The sequence below is a fragment of the Vanellus vanellus genome (assembly GCF_965231255.1).
Source record: "Vanellus vanellus genome assembly, chromosome: 18".
Lineage (NCBI taxonomy): Eukaryota > Metazoa > Chordata > Aves > Charadriiformes > Charadriidae > Vanellus > Vanellus vanellus.
The window spans coordinates 7,927,338-7,945,063 of record NC_138923.1 but is presented as its reverse complement, the minus strand read 5'-3'; the positions used below and the strand labels follow the sequence as shown (position 1 = coordinate 7,945,063).

The 17,726-nt window shown below is 39.6% G+C and overlaps 1 protein-coding gene across 3 annotated transcripts in view; it reads left to right on the top strand.

Moving 5' to 3' along the window:
- Nucleotides 1-17,726, top strand: part of MED27 (mediator complex subunit 27) — a gene marked incomplete at its 5' end in the record, with an annotated part of 97,648 nt that overhangs the window by 63,905 nt on the left and 16,017 nt on the right. For all 3 annotated transcript variants that reach the window (XM_082492778.1, XM_082492777.1, XM_082492776.1), the window contains 2 exons: nt 3,763-3,856; nt 14,466-14,573. In XM_082492778.1, the coding sequence (XP_082348904.1) occupies nt 3,763-3,856; nt 14,466-14,573 (202 nt within the window). The remainder of the gene's footprint in view (nt 1-3,762; nt 3,857-14,465; nt 14,574-17,726) is intronic.

Sequence of the window (17,726 nt, the reverse complement as noted above, 5' to 3'; positions counted from 1 at the left end):
GTCAACCAGATGTTTAGTATGAAATTTCTCATTTAGCATTCTGCATAACTAATTAGTCCCTTCTAAACAGTATTTTCTAACTGGTTTCAAAAGTGTTCTCTGTCTGTTCCAGACATTATCCTCTGCTACAGACTCGAGGTTTTATGTATATGCTTATTGGCAGAATGGCAGAGAGAGTTTTTCAAAGAATATCTCTGTTGCTTTATTCTAGCATGGATTTTTCTGCATGTTCATAACACGACTGTGTTTCGAGTGTAACGTTTTGAATTAATTTTAGTCTTTGCTAATGTTCATGAAGTAGAATGTTGTGTTTTGACTTTTGCAGTATTAATATAGCATGTTCATAGAAAAAAACTATTCTACTACATTAAAATAAAAACAATTTATAGTGTTGACAGCCTTGGAGAGCATCTGATGTCAGGCCTGATCTTACTGGCTGGTTCTGTTGCACATTCAAATGCATACCCCTGAATGATACTATTTATCATTTTTAAAATAAAGATTTTCTGTCAAAAATATAATTTTAAAACCTCCTTAAAAATCATGAATTTGTGTCATAAAGGCTAAAAAAAAAAATGGGTGAGGGAAGTTGGTACAACCCGCTATTAAAGCTTCTTTAAAAATCCTCCCTCTGAACAGTAAAATTACATTAGTAATGTTGCTTTACTATTCGATATGATTTAATGATCGGAAGTCCTGTTGGTCGAGTCTGTTGTTCATTTCTGCCCGGGATGCATGCGGGTCTGGATGAGGATGCAGGTATTGATGAAGTTTCTTGAAGCTTTTTTGAACAGAATGGGGGTAACTTAGGATGTTGCAGTTATCAGGTGTTAATGTACTGTCTTTCGACGCCTAGAAGGATAAGTAAGACAAAATTCTGTCCATAGAGAGTTTAAATACTGTGCTGTAATTGAATATGTAGACTACTGGGTATAATCTTTTGCAGTCATTTGTGGTCTGTCTTCAGACCTTTTTGAGCATCCGTTGCGTGATAGAGAAGCTATGGGCAGGGAGTTTGCCTAGACACTGTATTCAACCCTTCGTAGATGGAACAATGCCTGTTCTAGTTCAAGAGGGGAAGCTGCTACCATATAGTTTCAGTTCATATTTGATTCTGAGAATACCATAATTTTTTTTTTTCGTAAGATTAAGATATGTTCAAATGTTTGAGTGAATTTCCATTTGCTTTTCCCTGCTTTGCGTTATTTCTCCCGGGTTTGTAAATGCTTGTTCCAACCAGCATCTTTCGTAAGTAGGAGAAAACTGAGATGTGGTAAGTACGTTAAAAGTTAGAAGTGCTTATTGGCAAAGTAAAATTAGACTTTTCTCCATCTTTTAGTGCTACGCTTCTCTGAGACTGTGTAAGAGGTTCTGTAACATAAATAGGAACTATCATTTTTGAGCTAAAACTTACTGGACAGAGATGTGTAAACAGAGATGCGACTGCTTATTTTGGCACTAAGTTAATGCATTTCAGTTCTATAAAATAAGTACCAGACAGTAGCTTTTTCTCTGACCCTCTTTCCAGACAGCCTCAGGAGTGCACTTTATCTTGTCTTTATCATATGTTCTTCAGTTTTCTCTAAAGTCGTCACCAGTTACACTTTTACATTACTTTGCTGCATCTGATTTATCGTATCCATCCCTTCGCAAGATGTTTTACCAGATGTCCTCTCTGAAGGGCATATCTATAGAAGAATTTTGCCTCAGATTAGGTTGTTTGTCATTTTATATTTGAGGCCGCCATGTAGTCAGGCTAATTTAGTAATTATATATGCATCTTTGAAGAATCCTTCTGTTCTGATGTGTCCTCAAGAAACCCTCATGCCTACTTGAAAAAAGGCAAAGGGGCAAAACAATGATATGGACATTAATGCTCTTTTATCCTATGGGTCTTGGGTTTTCTCTGATATCCTCTTGACTGAGAAGAGGCGGCAAAAGGCTGCTTGTGTGGATGGTCCTGCTAGACCCGCTGAGCCTTGCCAAAGTAAAACGTTGTATTTCCTTACATGTGTCGTTTTAATTTTCTGTTTTTGTCAACTGGCCTGTGAAGAGTGGTACAAAAGTAACGGGCTTCTAAGCCGAAAATATCTGAGTAACTCATCTTTAAGTTCTTTCAGGAGCTTGATTAGTATGTGATTAGGAAGAAACACAGAATCTTTCCTTGCCTGTTTCACACTTTGTTCACCCACAAGTGGTAGCTGAATTTATTTGCAGAGCCTGGAGTAATTGCATTTATGAAATAGTATAAACTCTCATGCTATATAAAAAAGTATGGGATTCAGTAATGTTTAAAATCAGTGAAGCGTGTACTGTCCGTGTGTAGCTTACTCATCCCGAAGCAGTGTCTTACGCGTCTCCTCTTTCACCGTGCTAAGGAGGTTCTTGGCTTATGGATGTTTTGACTTTGCTTATCAGCAAGCAAGCTGTTAATGACTCATTCAAGTGAACGGGGAAACTTTTTTCTGCACAAGAAGTGCGGATTAAGATTTTTATTATGCAAAATTGTCGTAACTAATTCCATTCTTTTGTTACTTCTAAAAGTGGGCTGACTTTACCAGCTGTGTAAGTGTACCTTTCTTGATTTTATGTTATTTTTTTCTGATGATTTTTAATCCCTTGCAAAATAATAATTGGAGCGTAGCATCTCATTGTTTTTTGGGACGGGGGGAGGTTGGCAACTAACATTAGAACTGAATAACTTCGAAGAGCAAGCATTCAACACTTTTTGCCTTTATTAAGCAGGTTAAACGGAAGTAATTAGATTTTTCAGTTTTACTCTTGATCTAACTGGGGCAACTGGGTTTTCCAAAATCTTTTTTTGCAGAGCATGTATGTGGGCTAGCATGAAAATAGTTTTATCAACAAATCACCAAGTTGCAGAGTTTGTAGATGCATGTGATAACAAGGCAGCAGTGCCCCTCCCTTCTCTGCGTACTTCAGGAGAACTAAAAGTAGTTCCGGAGGACAGATTAATGCATGGATGATCCAGACTGTCTTGTGAACTCTGCTAAAGCCAATACTGTGCCTTTTAATGTGTCCAGAGGAATGGCTGAAGGATGCGAGACATGCCCGTGGGATGGGGCGCTGTGTCCTGGGAAACAAGGTCTCCGAAAGGAAGGTTTCGCTGTTAGTAGATGTCAGCTCTTAACACGATACCAGGGAACCAAGACAAACGTATTCCGCCTCGCTTTGGCCTGTGTAAGCAGAGGGATTCTACCCAGCGGAAAGGATGTTATTTTACCTCCGTGTTTGATCACCTCAGAGAAACTCCTGGAACGTACTAGCCAATTTCAGAGTCACCGGTGCATGAAATAAATTGGAAAGATTCAGAAGACAAAAAAGTCTGAAGACTTTGAGAAAACCTCTATCTGTTTAGTTTATCAAAGAGAGGGTAAGGAGGTAACAACCTATGAATTTCTACGCTGGAAGAGTTAATTTTGATAACACATCCTTCGATCCCTGAGGCAAAAGTATAGAAATATGATGGCAAGAGTTTGAGGGTGACAGATATGGAAGAAAAATTGAGCGCATGTTTTTAAGGGCAGAGTATTTTTCAAAACAACTTATATAGGGCTTTGGTATGTTTCCTCTTATCAATAACTTTTTGAATTATGCGTGCATGCATTTTTGAAGAGTACGGAGTTATCAAAGAGAAATTAATTCAGGGAAATCCTGTGGACATTGTTAAAATGCAGTAATAATCTGAGTTTATGGCAAGGAGCGTGCGTGTTAATTCTGTTGGTTTGGTTTGTTTGGTAGATACGTTGATGATGTGATCAATCGCATTGATAGGATGTTCCCTGAAATGTCTATCCAGCTGTCCCGGCCAAATGGAACCTCGGCAATGCTTCTGGTAAGTTGGATCATTTAATCCCTTGAGATGGATTTCTTAAGGTATTGAATTACTGTTCCTAAAATACAGGTAATTAAAGATTTTTTTTATTTTTTTTTCTTTTCAGAAGCGTACTGTTCTTCATTTGTCACAGGACTGTAGGATCTTTCTTGCTCTTAGGCAAATGAATGATAGAAAGAGTTTCATCTTTAAATGAAAGATCTATTATTTCTTATTGTTAAATGTGATTGTAGAAGTAGGAACGCAGACTCAAATATTCACTGTGTTTTTCAGCAGTCCTGGCAATGAGTGGGTCTTAATCATCATAATTAAGAAGGAAAAGAGTGGTGGGAGGAAGAAAAGAAGGAGGAAACCAGTATGATTTAAATTTGTTCAAATTGTTCTTGGGTCAGTGAACTTCTGTTATATGATGAAGTCAAGAATTTGCCTTTGAAGTAAATGAGCAGTAAAGGCTGGAATAGAGATAAACAAGTCCAATACATTCGACTTATTTCTGCCTGACCAAGCAAGATTTCATTCCAGAAGAACCTATTGTTCACATCCATTTTCACAGGCAGCTGTTGTGCTTATAGCAAGAGAAGTCATTAAAGCTTTTACTCTAAGACAGCAACATGGAAGCAGAGTCTGTAGCGTGGCAGTTGGATGCTGATTTTCCTCTGGTAGAGTGAAAGGCAGAAGTCATATCTTTTGCCAAATTTTAAATAAAACTAGAAAATACCTGTATACATAGGTGAAGAACTGAGACTGGATCAGTCTTTTCCATCTCAGATTTCTCATGGTGCTTCCTCTTTTTTTTTCCTTTCTCACATAGGCTATTGCAAAAGGCTTCAATGTACATGTATTTGTTTCCAAGCAAAGGGTAAAATGAACTATTCTGGTGAAATTTTGGCCTATAATTTTCAAAGGTTCTGTTAATTTCTCTATAGTAAGTATAGCTGTGATTATGTTTAGTTTTAATTAATCAACTGTCTAACATCCCATTATTAACTTTCTTTGAACAGCCCCAAATTTGCAAGAGATTAACTGAGTCAGAGGTTAAAATAAACAGCTGGCATTAAAACATTTAATCTGCAATTGTTGGACTCACCAAGTGGAACAATATATTCCAGAAAAGAATTGAATTAATCAGTGCAGTCTTAAGAAGCTATAAGTCTTGGAAGCTTTTGCATTTCCTCTTAAGCTGACTTTATATTTAACTACTTTCCTATACAAAAAAAGTCTGGGTTTACTCCCTTACTTTGATACCCTTTCTGTTCTCTTCAAGCCCTTCTTTGCATAGAGTAAGTGTCTTTCACTTCTAATGGATTTTTGAGGTCAGAAAATAGATGATGCTTTTCAAGATTCAGGCACAATTAGGAAATTAGGTAAATTATTTTGGATGTGACTGATAAGGAATAAGGTAGGGTGGAAGGGTGGTGACTGTAAAAGAAGCCCCTTTTACAAGCAGCAGTAATCTAGTGAATTCCATGTTGCAGTTGCTCTCTCTAAATCAAGGACATTATTGTTGCTACAAGATAACAGCCCTGTATTGAACCAGCGGTATGCATATTTTCCTTGGATCAGAGATCAAAAAGATTGTTTTTTAAGTATTTTTGTATGTGATTGTGTGATGGGTTTATCATTTTTTCTTTTGGGCAGGTTTTCCCTCTTTCCCATCTGTCTCAGTTGATGTTGCCAATATGGCACTTTCCATCTGGCCCTGACTGCTACAAAAGCTTTTGCTGTTTTCAATCACAAATCATTCTGTGAAAGGTGCTGCAGGATGGGCAGTGTGAAGAGCACCTCCCCCAGAAGAAGGGAGGTTTCTTCAGTACTTGTGATTTCTCACTCTGAACTTATCCCAAGTTAGATTTGGAGTTGCTCCCTTGCAGCAGTGTGGTTTACCACAATACCAAAGGACTCAGATAACGCTTCTTTTATTTAAAAATAGTTCATAACACTACCGTTTGTCCAGAGTTAGTTAATTAACTGGATAATCTCAACCGTTTTCATCCTTGGACTGTTCATATCATACCTGCTGTTGCTTATGCAGGTCTTTGATGCAGAGACCCAATTGTTATGTTAAAACATCTTTAAACACAATCATTCCGTTTATCAGAAAAAACACGTATTCATGTTCAAAGGCACTGGTAAGCACTATACATATTTTAAGAATGTGCAAATGGTTGGAAGGAGATGGGGATGAAGGGGAAGGGAGTGCCTGTGAGATTCTGTTGGAGTGAGTCCAGAGGAGGCCACAAAGATGCTCTGAGGGCTGGAGCCCCTCTGCTGGGAGGACGGGGTGAGAGAGTTGGGGTTGTTCAGCCTGGAGAAGAGAAGGCTCCGGGGAGACCTTAGAGCCCCTTCCAGTTCCTAAAGGGGCTACAGGAGAGCTGGGGAGGGACTCTGGATCAGGGAGGGAATGATAGGACAAGGGGTGACGGTTTTAAACTGAGAGAGTGGAGAGATAGATTAGCTATCAGGAAGAAACTTTTTACTCTGAGGGTGGTGAGCCCCTGGCCCAGGCTGCCCCGAGAAGCTGTGGCTGCCCCATCCCTGGAAGTGTCCAAGGCCAGGCTGCACGGGGCTTGGAGCAACCTGGGCTGGGGGGTGGTGTCCCTGCCCAGGGCAGGGGGGTTGGATCTTCAAGGTCCATTCCAACCCAAACCATTCTATGATTCTTTGAAACTTCAGAATAGCTGGAGACTTTGCAAACTAAATCATCCTTAGGAAAAAAAAAAAAAAAAAAAAAAAAAAAGACCTAATACGGAAAGTTTCAGCCCCAGAGTGTACAACTTCATGCGCACATAGAAATCATTTCATGTCCTTAGCTGCAGAGGTGGGACATTCATGGTCTAAGGTTCATCCAGTGTTTCAAGAGGACTAATGATCAGCCATGCGAGCCTGCTGGTCTAACTCTCCTGGCGAGTAACCTCTGTGTTAAGCTGGGTTCTTCCTAACCGGGTACAGCTTTCACATAAGCTGAGAACTTAAGGCGAAAAGAAAACTAAACTATTCCTGAGAGCATAAATGCTGTGTCTTGAAAGGTTGCTGCCTCCTAGTCCTTTGAGGTTACTGCTTCCTCCAGACAATAAGGAGGGGGTTTTATGCTTTAGATTTATACACAGCAATTGTACCTCATTAGTCTGGATTTATGCTACACAGACCAAACACATAAATAATTGAAACCTTTCAGAGCTGTGTGAAATCCTCAACTGATTTTAAAAGCAGTTTATCATGGCATTTCAAGGTGCTGTTTAATCCCAATCTTCACTAGTGATTTTTCAATTAATCTTTTAATCGCACTATGCATAAAAAAGACTAAACATAGAATTATATCAGCTTTAATAACAGTGTTATGCAAAATTAATTTCCAGCAGCAGCAGAGGGAACTGCGGACTCCGTAACACGAATTGATTTTTAATTAGTGAAAAATACCTAGATTTTTACTTGATTTGAGTGATTAGGTATATTCCTAGATATATATGATTTTTCTAATAAAATACCTTGTAGGTGTGATTATTATATGATTGCTTCACGCACCTTGTTTCCGTTATCAAAATTCAGAATAATTTTTTTCAGTCTGAAGCACTTAATTCCTGTGTACAATTAATTCATTCATTAATATCGTAAATATTTTAGAAAACAGTAAACATTATCCCCACTTTACCAGTTGACAAATATAACATCCGTAGGGTCATGTACCTAGCCAGTCCTAGTCAGGTACAGAAACTTATTTTCTTGTCTTCATCTGGGGACTACTTTGTCTTTAAAATCGTTTGTCTCCCCAGTGTTTGTAAAGCTATATAAAAACACTACTGTAGAAGTTACAAACTCTAGGTAAATATTTTTACAGATAATTGAATAGTTTTCTGTAATTTGAGCTGTTCCTAAAGGATAATGATATGTATAAGTACTTTCCATTTTAAAAAATTGAATTGCTTCTGCCAAACCAAAGCTCGTGGTAGAAAACACGATTTCTTCTTTTCATGTTATTTTAGAAATTTTTGATGATAAATTAATTTATAGATGTATACTGATGCCTAGATTTTTTAATAGATCTCTCGTATAAAAATATGAAACATGTTTTTATACAATTTTATTCATTCTCTGTAAAATCGGACAGATTTGCGTTTCAACTTTCAACTGTTGTTCCAAGCATTTTAAACAGTCTGATTGTATGGAAGTGGGCTGTATTAGCTGCCGATAGGCTCGACATCTGTTCACTAAAACGGAATCATTTCTTGTGTCTCATTTTTGTTTATCAGTGTTTTACGTAAAATTGTTATTATTTTCTGTTGGAAAAATGGTTTCTGAAATTTATTATTTGCCTGTTATGAAAGGCCACCAAAGGGATTTTTGTTCAAGAGACGCTGATCTTGAAGAACTGGGAGGAGGGAGGGAAATTTGCTGAGCGATTTGAAATCGGTATTGATGTCGTACTTGATTGGAAACAATTTAATTCTGTTCTTTTCAAACCAATCTCTTTTCTCCAAACTGCTTAGCAGTGTAAGTGTTCCTTCTGACCAGACTGGTGATTCACTGGGAACCTAGTGCATGGTAGGCGCTGGGTAAAGGTAGGCGGCACGTTCATGGTAGGGATAGAGATCTGCTGATCACGTTTGGTGCCTCATGCACCTAAATATTAGGCACGTATAATGAACATTAATTTAGGGATTTACTCTCTTGGAGAGACTAGCTAGGTTTTGGTGTTTGATGGAACTACTGGGATGTTTAAGGATCTCTTCTGTGAGGCGGATCTTGAGGAATCACTTCTGAGCTCGTAGTGGGACTGTTGGTGGCTTCGGTTTGTCTCTTAATCTTGAGAACCGGCATTTAAAAAGCATGAAGCCAGCGTCTGAGGTCATGTAGGTGGAGAAAGAATGTCTTGAATCAACGAAACATGTAAGCAGGCTATGGCAAGTAAATTGTAAATTGCTCTCTGCTTGTCTAATACAAGAATGAGGAAGATGAGGAGGGAGGTTTTGATGGGAAAAGTCAAGAAAGACCAGGGAGAAATGTCCTTGGCGTTGCTCCCTCCACAGGGTTCCTGTGGGCCGAGGTTGCTGCCCAGTCCCAAAGGTTCACGGCTCTGTGTTGATACTCCCGTTGATTTGTAGTCTATAAGATCAGACGTCGTTTTCATCCCTGTAAAATTCCTGGTGTGCTAGAATTTAGAATGGAAAAAGAGACAGAATCCATTTCATCATCTGTAGCAATGCTGGACTTGGGTGGCCCGTCCCTAAGTGTGACTGGCCACTGGTAAAATCTGTCGTTTAACCTTTCAACAATATTCTATGCCAGTTTGTTTGCCTTATCAAGAGCATATGCCATGTTACCGAGGGAGAGGATCACCAGCTCATCCCTAATATGGCGAAATCGTTTAAAGTCCTTCATTTATGTTGACTTTTTATCATGCACTATTGCAATTAGGTTAGACTAATGAAAGGTAAATTCCAGTCCTTAAATAAAAAAAGAAATCCTTGTAAAGAACCTAATTAGTATGTTTGTTTATTTAGACTCTAATGGCTTAATTGCATCTTATCTTGCTATTTACAAATAGACATCATTAAAGAATAATGAGCATGCGAGGGAAGGCGCAGCATTCATACCAGCAGCAGATGAGATACAAGAAAAAAGAAAACCAACTAGTTGAAAGTCTGGGTGGGCCTTCTTTTACTTTGTTTTTAATACTAAACCTTACTTTTCAGTATATATGAATCTGATTTCCAGGCATCGTACTGAGTAGTAAGATAGCTACGGGAGTGGGAGGGCAAGCGTGTGGCTGGCTGTATGGCCAGGAGCAGGTGTCTGGCCTTTTGCCGGAAAGATGTCCAGCTTGGTTACATCTCTGGTTTGATGGTGCCTTATTGTTTTCCAAGGTGAAATAAAAACGCATACAAACTTGTGCTCCTTTTTATACAAGCAGGGTGGTACCCACGTTAACCGAAACTAATGTTTTCTTTCTTTTAGCTCTGCATTGCAGAGCATCTGCAGCTCAAATCAGCAGCAAATTCCCTGGGAAGCTGAGAGGAAATCTGGAGCTTTGGGAGTTTTTTGTAAAGTGTTGGAGCTTGGTGTTGTCCGCATATGTTTTCCTAATATCAAACTTTTAAATAAATTTTAAGGAAGAACATTTGTTAATGCATTTTTTAAATTGTTTATAAAAGGGCTTTTTTTCACTTGGTATCAGTTTTGGTGAGGAGGCAAAATTAAAGGGGGGGATTTCAGGCTATTTCCTCCAGGCAGAATTCTGGATTGGTAAATTAATTTTGATCCTGTTCATTTTAAAAACTAATTTTGACCCCATTTGTGACTTATTTGGAGAGGTATTTATTTCTTTTCCAATCATAAGTGGTGTTATATGGGAACTTTTTTAACTGTCTTACAAGAAATTATCTAAGCCGTTCTGATTATTCTATTTCCCCCTCCCTCTTTCTTGGCATACAGTCTCTGTCATATGCTTTTCGAGAATTATCTTGGTGATAGATAAAATATTTTTAAAACTGGGATATTTCAAGAATATTTTTATTTTATATATCTTTGTCAGAAAAGCTGCATAATATTGCAGATTTCAGTCAGCTGCCTGTCCTACCTTCTTCTGGAGCTTGCCATTTTAGGAAGCAGGGGATTTATGAATAACTTAACTGTCTGAATTTAGTATACTTTAGTTAAAAGGAAGTTAGAAATACATTGTTATTACACAGACCAAAACAGAAGCTACAGAAGTATTTAACTTGCAACTGTTCCATTTTCAGCTCTCAGAACTGTGGGGCATATTTTTTCATTCATATTAATTGAATTTTAAAGTGACCTTGTACATGTATTGATTTGAATTAAAATTTTCTACATCAAGGACGAGTTGGCATATATCCTTCAGGCGAAATATTAAAAAGCCAAGTGCTGTCTTAACAGGATATCGACAGAAGAAGTTGAAATTTAATAGGAAAAGTTGGCTTAGAAAGGAAATTGTTGCCTTTTTGTCACAACTGAAAGGTATCTTTTCTGTATAATGAAAGAAATTTCTTTCGGTTCGTATGTGTGGAATTGCAGGGACATTTCAGTGCCCATTAAATGGGGACCATCTGGGCAAGCTGACCTCCAGAAGGAGAGACCTTCACTACTGGAGCTCAGAGTAGAACTATCAAGCTACTTTTTTACCAGAGCCATTCGTTTTTTTATTACCTTCTTTCAGGTGATCTGTAGGGACACAGTTGTATGACTGTAGGTGTGAATTATGTTCCATACATGGATCTTTCTGAACAGTTAGGTAAGTTGAGCAGGCATTGAAAGAAAATGGTTTGCCGGAAAACATGATTTCTAAAATACGATTGAGGTGAACCTCAAGAAATGAAGTCCTGAAAACAGTTACAAATCTCGATTATTAGAGGAAAAAATAAAGGGTATCCCATTTACTGTGTACAATACAGAATGTGCTTTACCCTGAAAATAGCTGTAGAGCATATTTCTGGCTTCCAAATCCAACAGCATCCCGCTATCCAGTCACAGGCTGTTGTTCATTCCTTGTACTACTAGCCTCATTCTTTCAATGCTGTTAAAATGATGAACTATAATTTCTCTAAGCTACGCGTAGTTTTACAAAATTTCCGCTTCTGTCAGACTTAACTGATGATACGGTACTGCAAAAATATCTGAAAGTCCCCATCTCTCTTCCAGCCAGTATAAAACCTACAGGAATTCCATGTCAAAACAACAGCACAGGAAAGTTTTCTATTTCAGTGCCAGAGCACTGTAAGAGCTAATTCAGACAACCCGGCACTAACGTGGCCAAAGTTGCAATGTATTCTGTATCATTCAAGTGGATTTCCACGGTGCCCGGGTTCCCCTGCTCCCGGAGAGGACCCCTTTGCACAAACCATTGTCTGAGTTGAGATTGCAGCAATAGTGCCTCCCCCGGGGAGCTCACAGTCCTAGGTACCCATCTAAGGCTGGATTTACACAGCTCCTTACACATGTGGGAGAGAGACAGCATAACCCTGGTTCTGTGATGTTCAAGCACGTGGGTGATCAAGGCTATTGTCCCGGACCAGTCTGCAGAATGTGACCTTTCGGTATTACATGATGGATGATGGCTGGTGCCAGGGTAGCTGTGGTGGATTCTGAAAGTGTGGAGTGAATCATTGGAAGGGTGTGAAAACAGATGACCTGGAAAAAGGCAATGAGCTCATCCAGAAGCCTTTTGAAAGCATTTGTGCAGGTAGATCTTGTGGGGAGGTTTGAGGCCAGCAATAAGTATATTCAAGCAAGCTGGTGTGCCAAACATGGGATTTTTCAGATTGTTACATTCCACTGTTCACTCAGGATTTTCAGGAACATCCCACACAGGCTTCAGATCAACTTCATCCATTTTTTTTTCCACCTGGCAGCAATGTGAGATACATGAATGCAGAACGTAAGGGAAGAGGAACGAAGTGAGCATCCACTAAAGCGTGTGAAGGCAATGGAGACAGAAAATATGATACGTAAAGCTGGGACTGGGGGTTTATAGGGCAGCCTTTTTGCTCTTCCATTCAGCAGGTTTCTTTTTTTAATTTTTTTCTTTTCCTCCTTTTAATTTGACTGTATACAGTTGATGCCTAGTTTGAAGTTACGAGAGTCAGTTCTCTGAGTAGACCTATATCCTCGCAAAGTGCCGGTCTTACTAAGGTAGAAAAAGAAATAAAAACCTGTTAATTCTAAATGTGCTGACAACTTTTTTCAAAGTAACTCCATTTCCTTATCTTAGCAGTTGTGACAAAACTGTCTTTCTGATTCCAGTGGATGATCGGCATCATAGATCAGGCACCTCTGGGTCATGACTTTGTATTTTTAACTTAGTTGATACAGTGGGAGGTGCTGAAATAACTGCCAGTTTCCTTTATTTGCAGACCAACTAGGTCTTATTATAGAGTATCCTAGCAAGATACTACATTTAGATGCAAATTCGTAGCACCTGATATCGTAATACGGTGTTCCATACATGTTCGGAAAATCCAAATCTATTGTAAGAAGGTAGGAACTGGAAGACTGTTCATGGTATGTGCATGGCTCAGGCCTCCATACAGGTTACCCTCCTTCAGCCTGGAACATTTTTCTTCAAAAATGTACCCATTCTTCTGACCTGCTTTTTCGCTTCACGTTCTTGCAAAATTATGCCTAGCAGCTTGTCGTCTTGAAGTCTGTCATTGACTCTTTCTTCCCTTCTCGCTTCCCAGTCCTCTCTCCTGCTGTCAACTTGTTCTTCCCTGTTGTTTAGACTCTCCTCTTCTAGAGTTGCTTTCTCCATGTCCCATGCCAAAGAGTTGTCGTCAGTTCTTTTCAGGATTTGTAACTCTGTCCTGCTATATAATGATATAATAAGCAGTATTTACAGTAGTTTGGGTAACTGTTCTGCAAGGTTCTGTATCCTCACCCCATTCCTACCACCATTTCTCTTCCTCCAACGTGGTCCCTGCGTCAGCTTGAAGCTGGAGTCTTTGCGCCAAATTTGCCATCTTCCTCCTTGGAAGGGGGAAAAGCATCTTGGCACTTCAGAGTTGATTTGCCTGTTCGTCTCTTAGTCAGCGTCAGGTTGAGGTTACGTGCGTTGAAACAAGGTGGTAGACAGGAGTCATTAGCAGGAGTTAAAAAGGAAAAACATGTAACAAATCAATAAAGATTCATATTGACTGATTTCTTTGGGTGTGGATTTGTCTGCTGAGGTTAGCAGTAAAAAGCCAATTGTTCTAGCGTGTGTTAATCCATACTGGACAAAATGTTGGAACACAGACAATGGAAAATGAGCTGCTGCTGGTGCAGAAATATTAAAGTCAACTAATTGTTTCTTTTTTATCTCAGTTTTATGCTTTTGTGGGCGAGGAAGAATTCTGTAATAAACTCTGTGTAACAAAACACAAAGGATTATTGTTAGACACATATCTTAAAAATCTTGAAGTGCAAGTTCATCTTTGAAATGTAAATTGATTTTTAGATTAAAATGCCTTCATTATTGCATTTTTGTCAATAATGTTATTTCTGTTGTTATACTTTGACTGACCCTATATATTTTCCATGATACTAGTTTTATTCTTTACACATTACCGATTTCACAGAAGAAAATTAAACCTTTGAAAATGTAACATTTTTACTTTTTAGCTGTAGTTTCCTTTTAAATAATTCTACATTTTTATTGGACCGAAAATGTTTTCCATTAAACTCATGGCATGCTTTTAAAAGCTAGCATTAGAAGAGTCCGATTCTTCTTTCAAATTATTTTCCTCTAAGTGGACTTATATTGGAGAATATCAGATACATCGAAAATAATCACATTTGCTCATTGTTTTTGACAAGTTATTGAGTTGTGGTGTTAATGAAATTGAGAGAGTTGCTTGGCAGTGTCATGCCTACACAAGGGAATTCTGTGAATTCATACATTTTCAGTTGCAAATGAATGTTTGTTTGTTCTGCACTTTATAGTCTAGCTCTTCCTCGTAACACACGCGGTGGTTTTAGATCTTTGATTTTGGGTCTGTCTATAAAATATTGAAAACTGAAATTGCATCAACTTAAGCTGTTGACTTGATGGACTTGTGAATTCAGACGCCATCGACTCTCCTTCAGCTTGTTTTTGTCCTTCTCTTGTTCTTCACAGGTTACCTTAGGAAAAGTGTTAAAAGTGATAGTGGTGATGCGGAGCCTCTTCATTGACCGGACAATAGTAAAAGGGTACAATGAAAATGTCTATACGGAAGATGGCAAGGTAGGTTGTTGTATATCCAGCAACATGGAATTGTATTTTTACCTGGTATTTCGATGACAGAGAACAGGAGTCCCATCACAAGTGTGCTAGAGACATACAACTGTCAAAAGACTCTGTGGATTTTTTGCAGAATGCCCCGGGTTAAGTTTATCATGCTTTGCTTGGATTTTTCATACCCAAATGCCTGACTTCTAAGCTCCGAAGCCCTTGCTTGAATTTCTAATTTATCACCTTAGACCCCAGTTGCCTCGTTAATAGTGTCTACTGAGAAAACATTTTTTCGGTGTACCAGCACATCAATAGCCCAAGGTTCAGGTTTCTCTTTTCTGAGAGCCACTGGGAAATCTTGGGCTAGTTTTGTGCTCAACTTGATAAACGCAACTGTGAGAATCATTGGTAGGTAGTCCTCAATAATTTCCTTGTCGGTAATAGCACATCTTGAACAGCAGCTATTAAAGCAGAGATACCTGTTTGCACAAGTGATTTGTTTTACGAACAATTCACCCTGCTTGAACCCTCAAATTTCATCCGACTGCACGCGCTCCATATGGCTCTCTTTAGCGCATCAGAAGATGTTAATGGGACCTGACGGCCTTCAGCTCAGCTTGTTTCTCTTTTCAGGGTGGAATGGTCTCTCTTACGGAGACATCCGCCAGGACTCTCCTTTGCCAGTAACAGTACTAAATACCTCCATGTTTCACATTTTCTCTCTGGAGCTTTCTCTTCTGATTATGAAGCCTATTAAAATAAAAAGTTCATTATATCAAGATGAGTACTTGGCACCCATAGGCCATGTTATAATGAGGTGAGACTTTTTTTCCTTTCAAAAGCGATAACTGTGGTTTAGCACACGGAAAAGCACGTTGTGTACTGACCCGGAGTTCAGCGGCTCCGAGTCTGAGCCTCCCTTCCCTAGAAAAGGCCAGGAGCTGATCCGCTGAAGGAAATAGTACAGCTGTATTTCCCAGGTGAGGGATTCTCACTCGAAGGGCAGGGGATTGGCCTAAGGAGTAGTAAAATAAGAATTGCCTGATCTTGATTTGCATTATTCAAATATGCAGGTTTAAATGCCACTTTGCCGCAGAAGCAGCTGCACTGTACTCCCTGTATATTAGCATATAAATACAGACTTACAGCGCCAGCCCCTCTTCACCCCAAGTTCTGCTCGGAAGTGAAATGATAGTCTGCCTAAAGAGGGCTGACAGTGCTTGATGGATTCCTGTGTCACACTTCATTTGGGTGCGCTCATTTTCTCTGATGAATCCAGTTTCCTTTGAAGCTCCCTTGAAATATAATAATGCTATATATGCTGAAAAGCTCTAAGTAAAAGAGTTCCTTTCTGAAACTCGGCATCTGGCGCCGGGCTTCTGTTCAGCTCAAGGTTAACTCTCTTGAGAGCCGTATACCGGTTCTCTGTCATCGTTTGCTGCGGGGACTCACCAAGGCCAGCTTTGGGCACGGGGCACGAACCTTTGTCTGCTGTCAGTGGGGAGCAGTTCAGCTTCTCCAGAGCATCAGTCCCACCACCTGGCTGATTTTCTTGCTTTAAGCCAGTCTGCAGGGGCGTCTGCTTGCTACCGATTTAGCTTTCTGTGTCCAAAGCTGGGCTATGTGACTGCTCCCACAAGGCTGCACGAACCCCTGACCTTTACGTGGCAGTTTGCTATTCCATGGGGCCGTCCCAGGGCTTTCGCAAACCTGACGGTCTGTGTTTTGGGTATAAATAGGAGCATTTCATTTGACTTAAGCAGAATGGGAGTTGCAGCCACTTAAATCATGAGTAAATTTGGCTTGGAAGATTGAATAAATGCGTAGCTTGCTAGTTTTGCCAACTGGAGCACATATTGACAAACAGTGAGCTCCCTCTTTTTCACTAATTAACTACGCTGGTAATTGGAGAATAAGAATAAGATTGTGCTCTTGCAACGATTCGCTTTACGTATTGTGCCTGCTGGGAATGAGCGATTACAGTCAATTGCAAACATAGTCCATTCCAATTCCTTCTCTGTCACAACAGATGCTGTTGGGAAAGTACTCCGGTGAGGCTTCACCATACTATTCTAGCTTCTCGGTTTCTGACCTGATAGCAGGGGAAAGGCACAAGCATTCAGAAGGTACACAGAAGAGCATGAAAAAGGAGATCAGCAAGTATCTTCTTTATTAAATAACAAAAATACAGAGAACCCTCAGGATCACAGGAGGAGATGATCCTTTTTCCAGTGAGCAGTTTACACAGTAATTGCTGATTTGGGGGTTTGCTTATGTATTCCTAGGAAGCACCTGGTATTTGTAAACAGCAGAGATAAGATTAACAAGGTGGTGTCATAACAATATGGCAACTTTGAAGCTCCTGTCTTTTCCATCAGTCATGTTGGAGAAGGGACACTGGATAAGTCACAGCATCGTTTTGCTTCTTTACGCTTAAATAGCTGAATGAGGGTGTGTTGGGTAATGCTCCGAACTGCACAAGGCAGAAGGTCCTTTAAGTAACAATAGCGAAATTCAGTGGGGGGCTTTCTCCAAGTAGAGCACGGTTTGGGGCAACGAAATATATTCAACAGTATTCAACAGAAGAAGGTACGGCCACCATCGGGTGACTGCGTGATCACACAGACAATAAGTGAAAAATGGACTGTGCACAAAAGAAGCCAATGATTTGCTTGCAGATCAGGGGAGTCATCATTTATCTCTGAAAGTACAACTGTTTTAGCAAATTTTGCGTTACTGGGAAGAAAAAGAGAAGACATGAGTGCAAACAGCAGAGGCATTGATAGTCTTCTCGTCCGCTAGTCAGGAAAGTCTAGAATAAAAGAAATATGGGTGTTCGTCGTAGTTGTAGAACTGTGCGTGGTGGGACACTAGCAGTCACACAGGAAAGCTGACACTGCGTTATGCGGGTTGCTTTAGCTTGCTGTGTGCTTGTATGTTGTACTGTGCAGGTTGACAGGTGCTTGGGTGAAAAGCTTCGTGTGGTTTCTGCTGTGCTGAAGTCTAGTTAAATTGGGTACTCCCTCTCACAGATGTAAATACTTTGAAAATTAAGGAGAAAAAATAGAAGTCTTAAGCTTGCAGTGAGTAAAATAACACACTACGTTCTGGGGGGTTTATTTTCAAGCTTTGCTTATACCGACTCATTGCATTTCTAACGTGCTT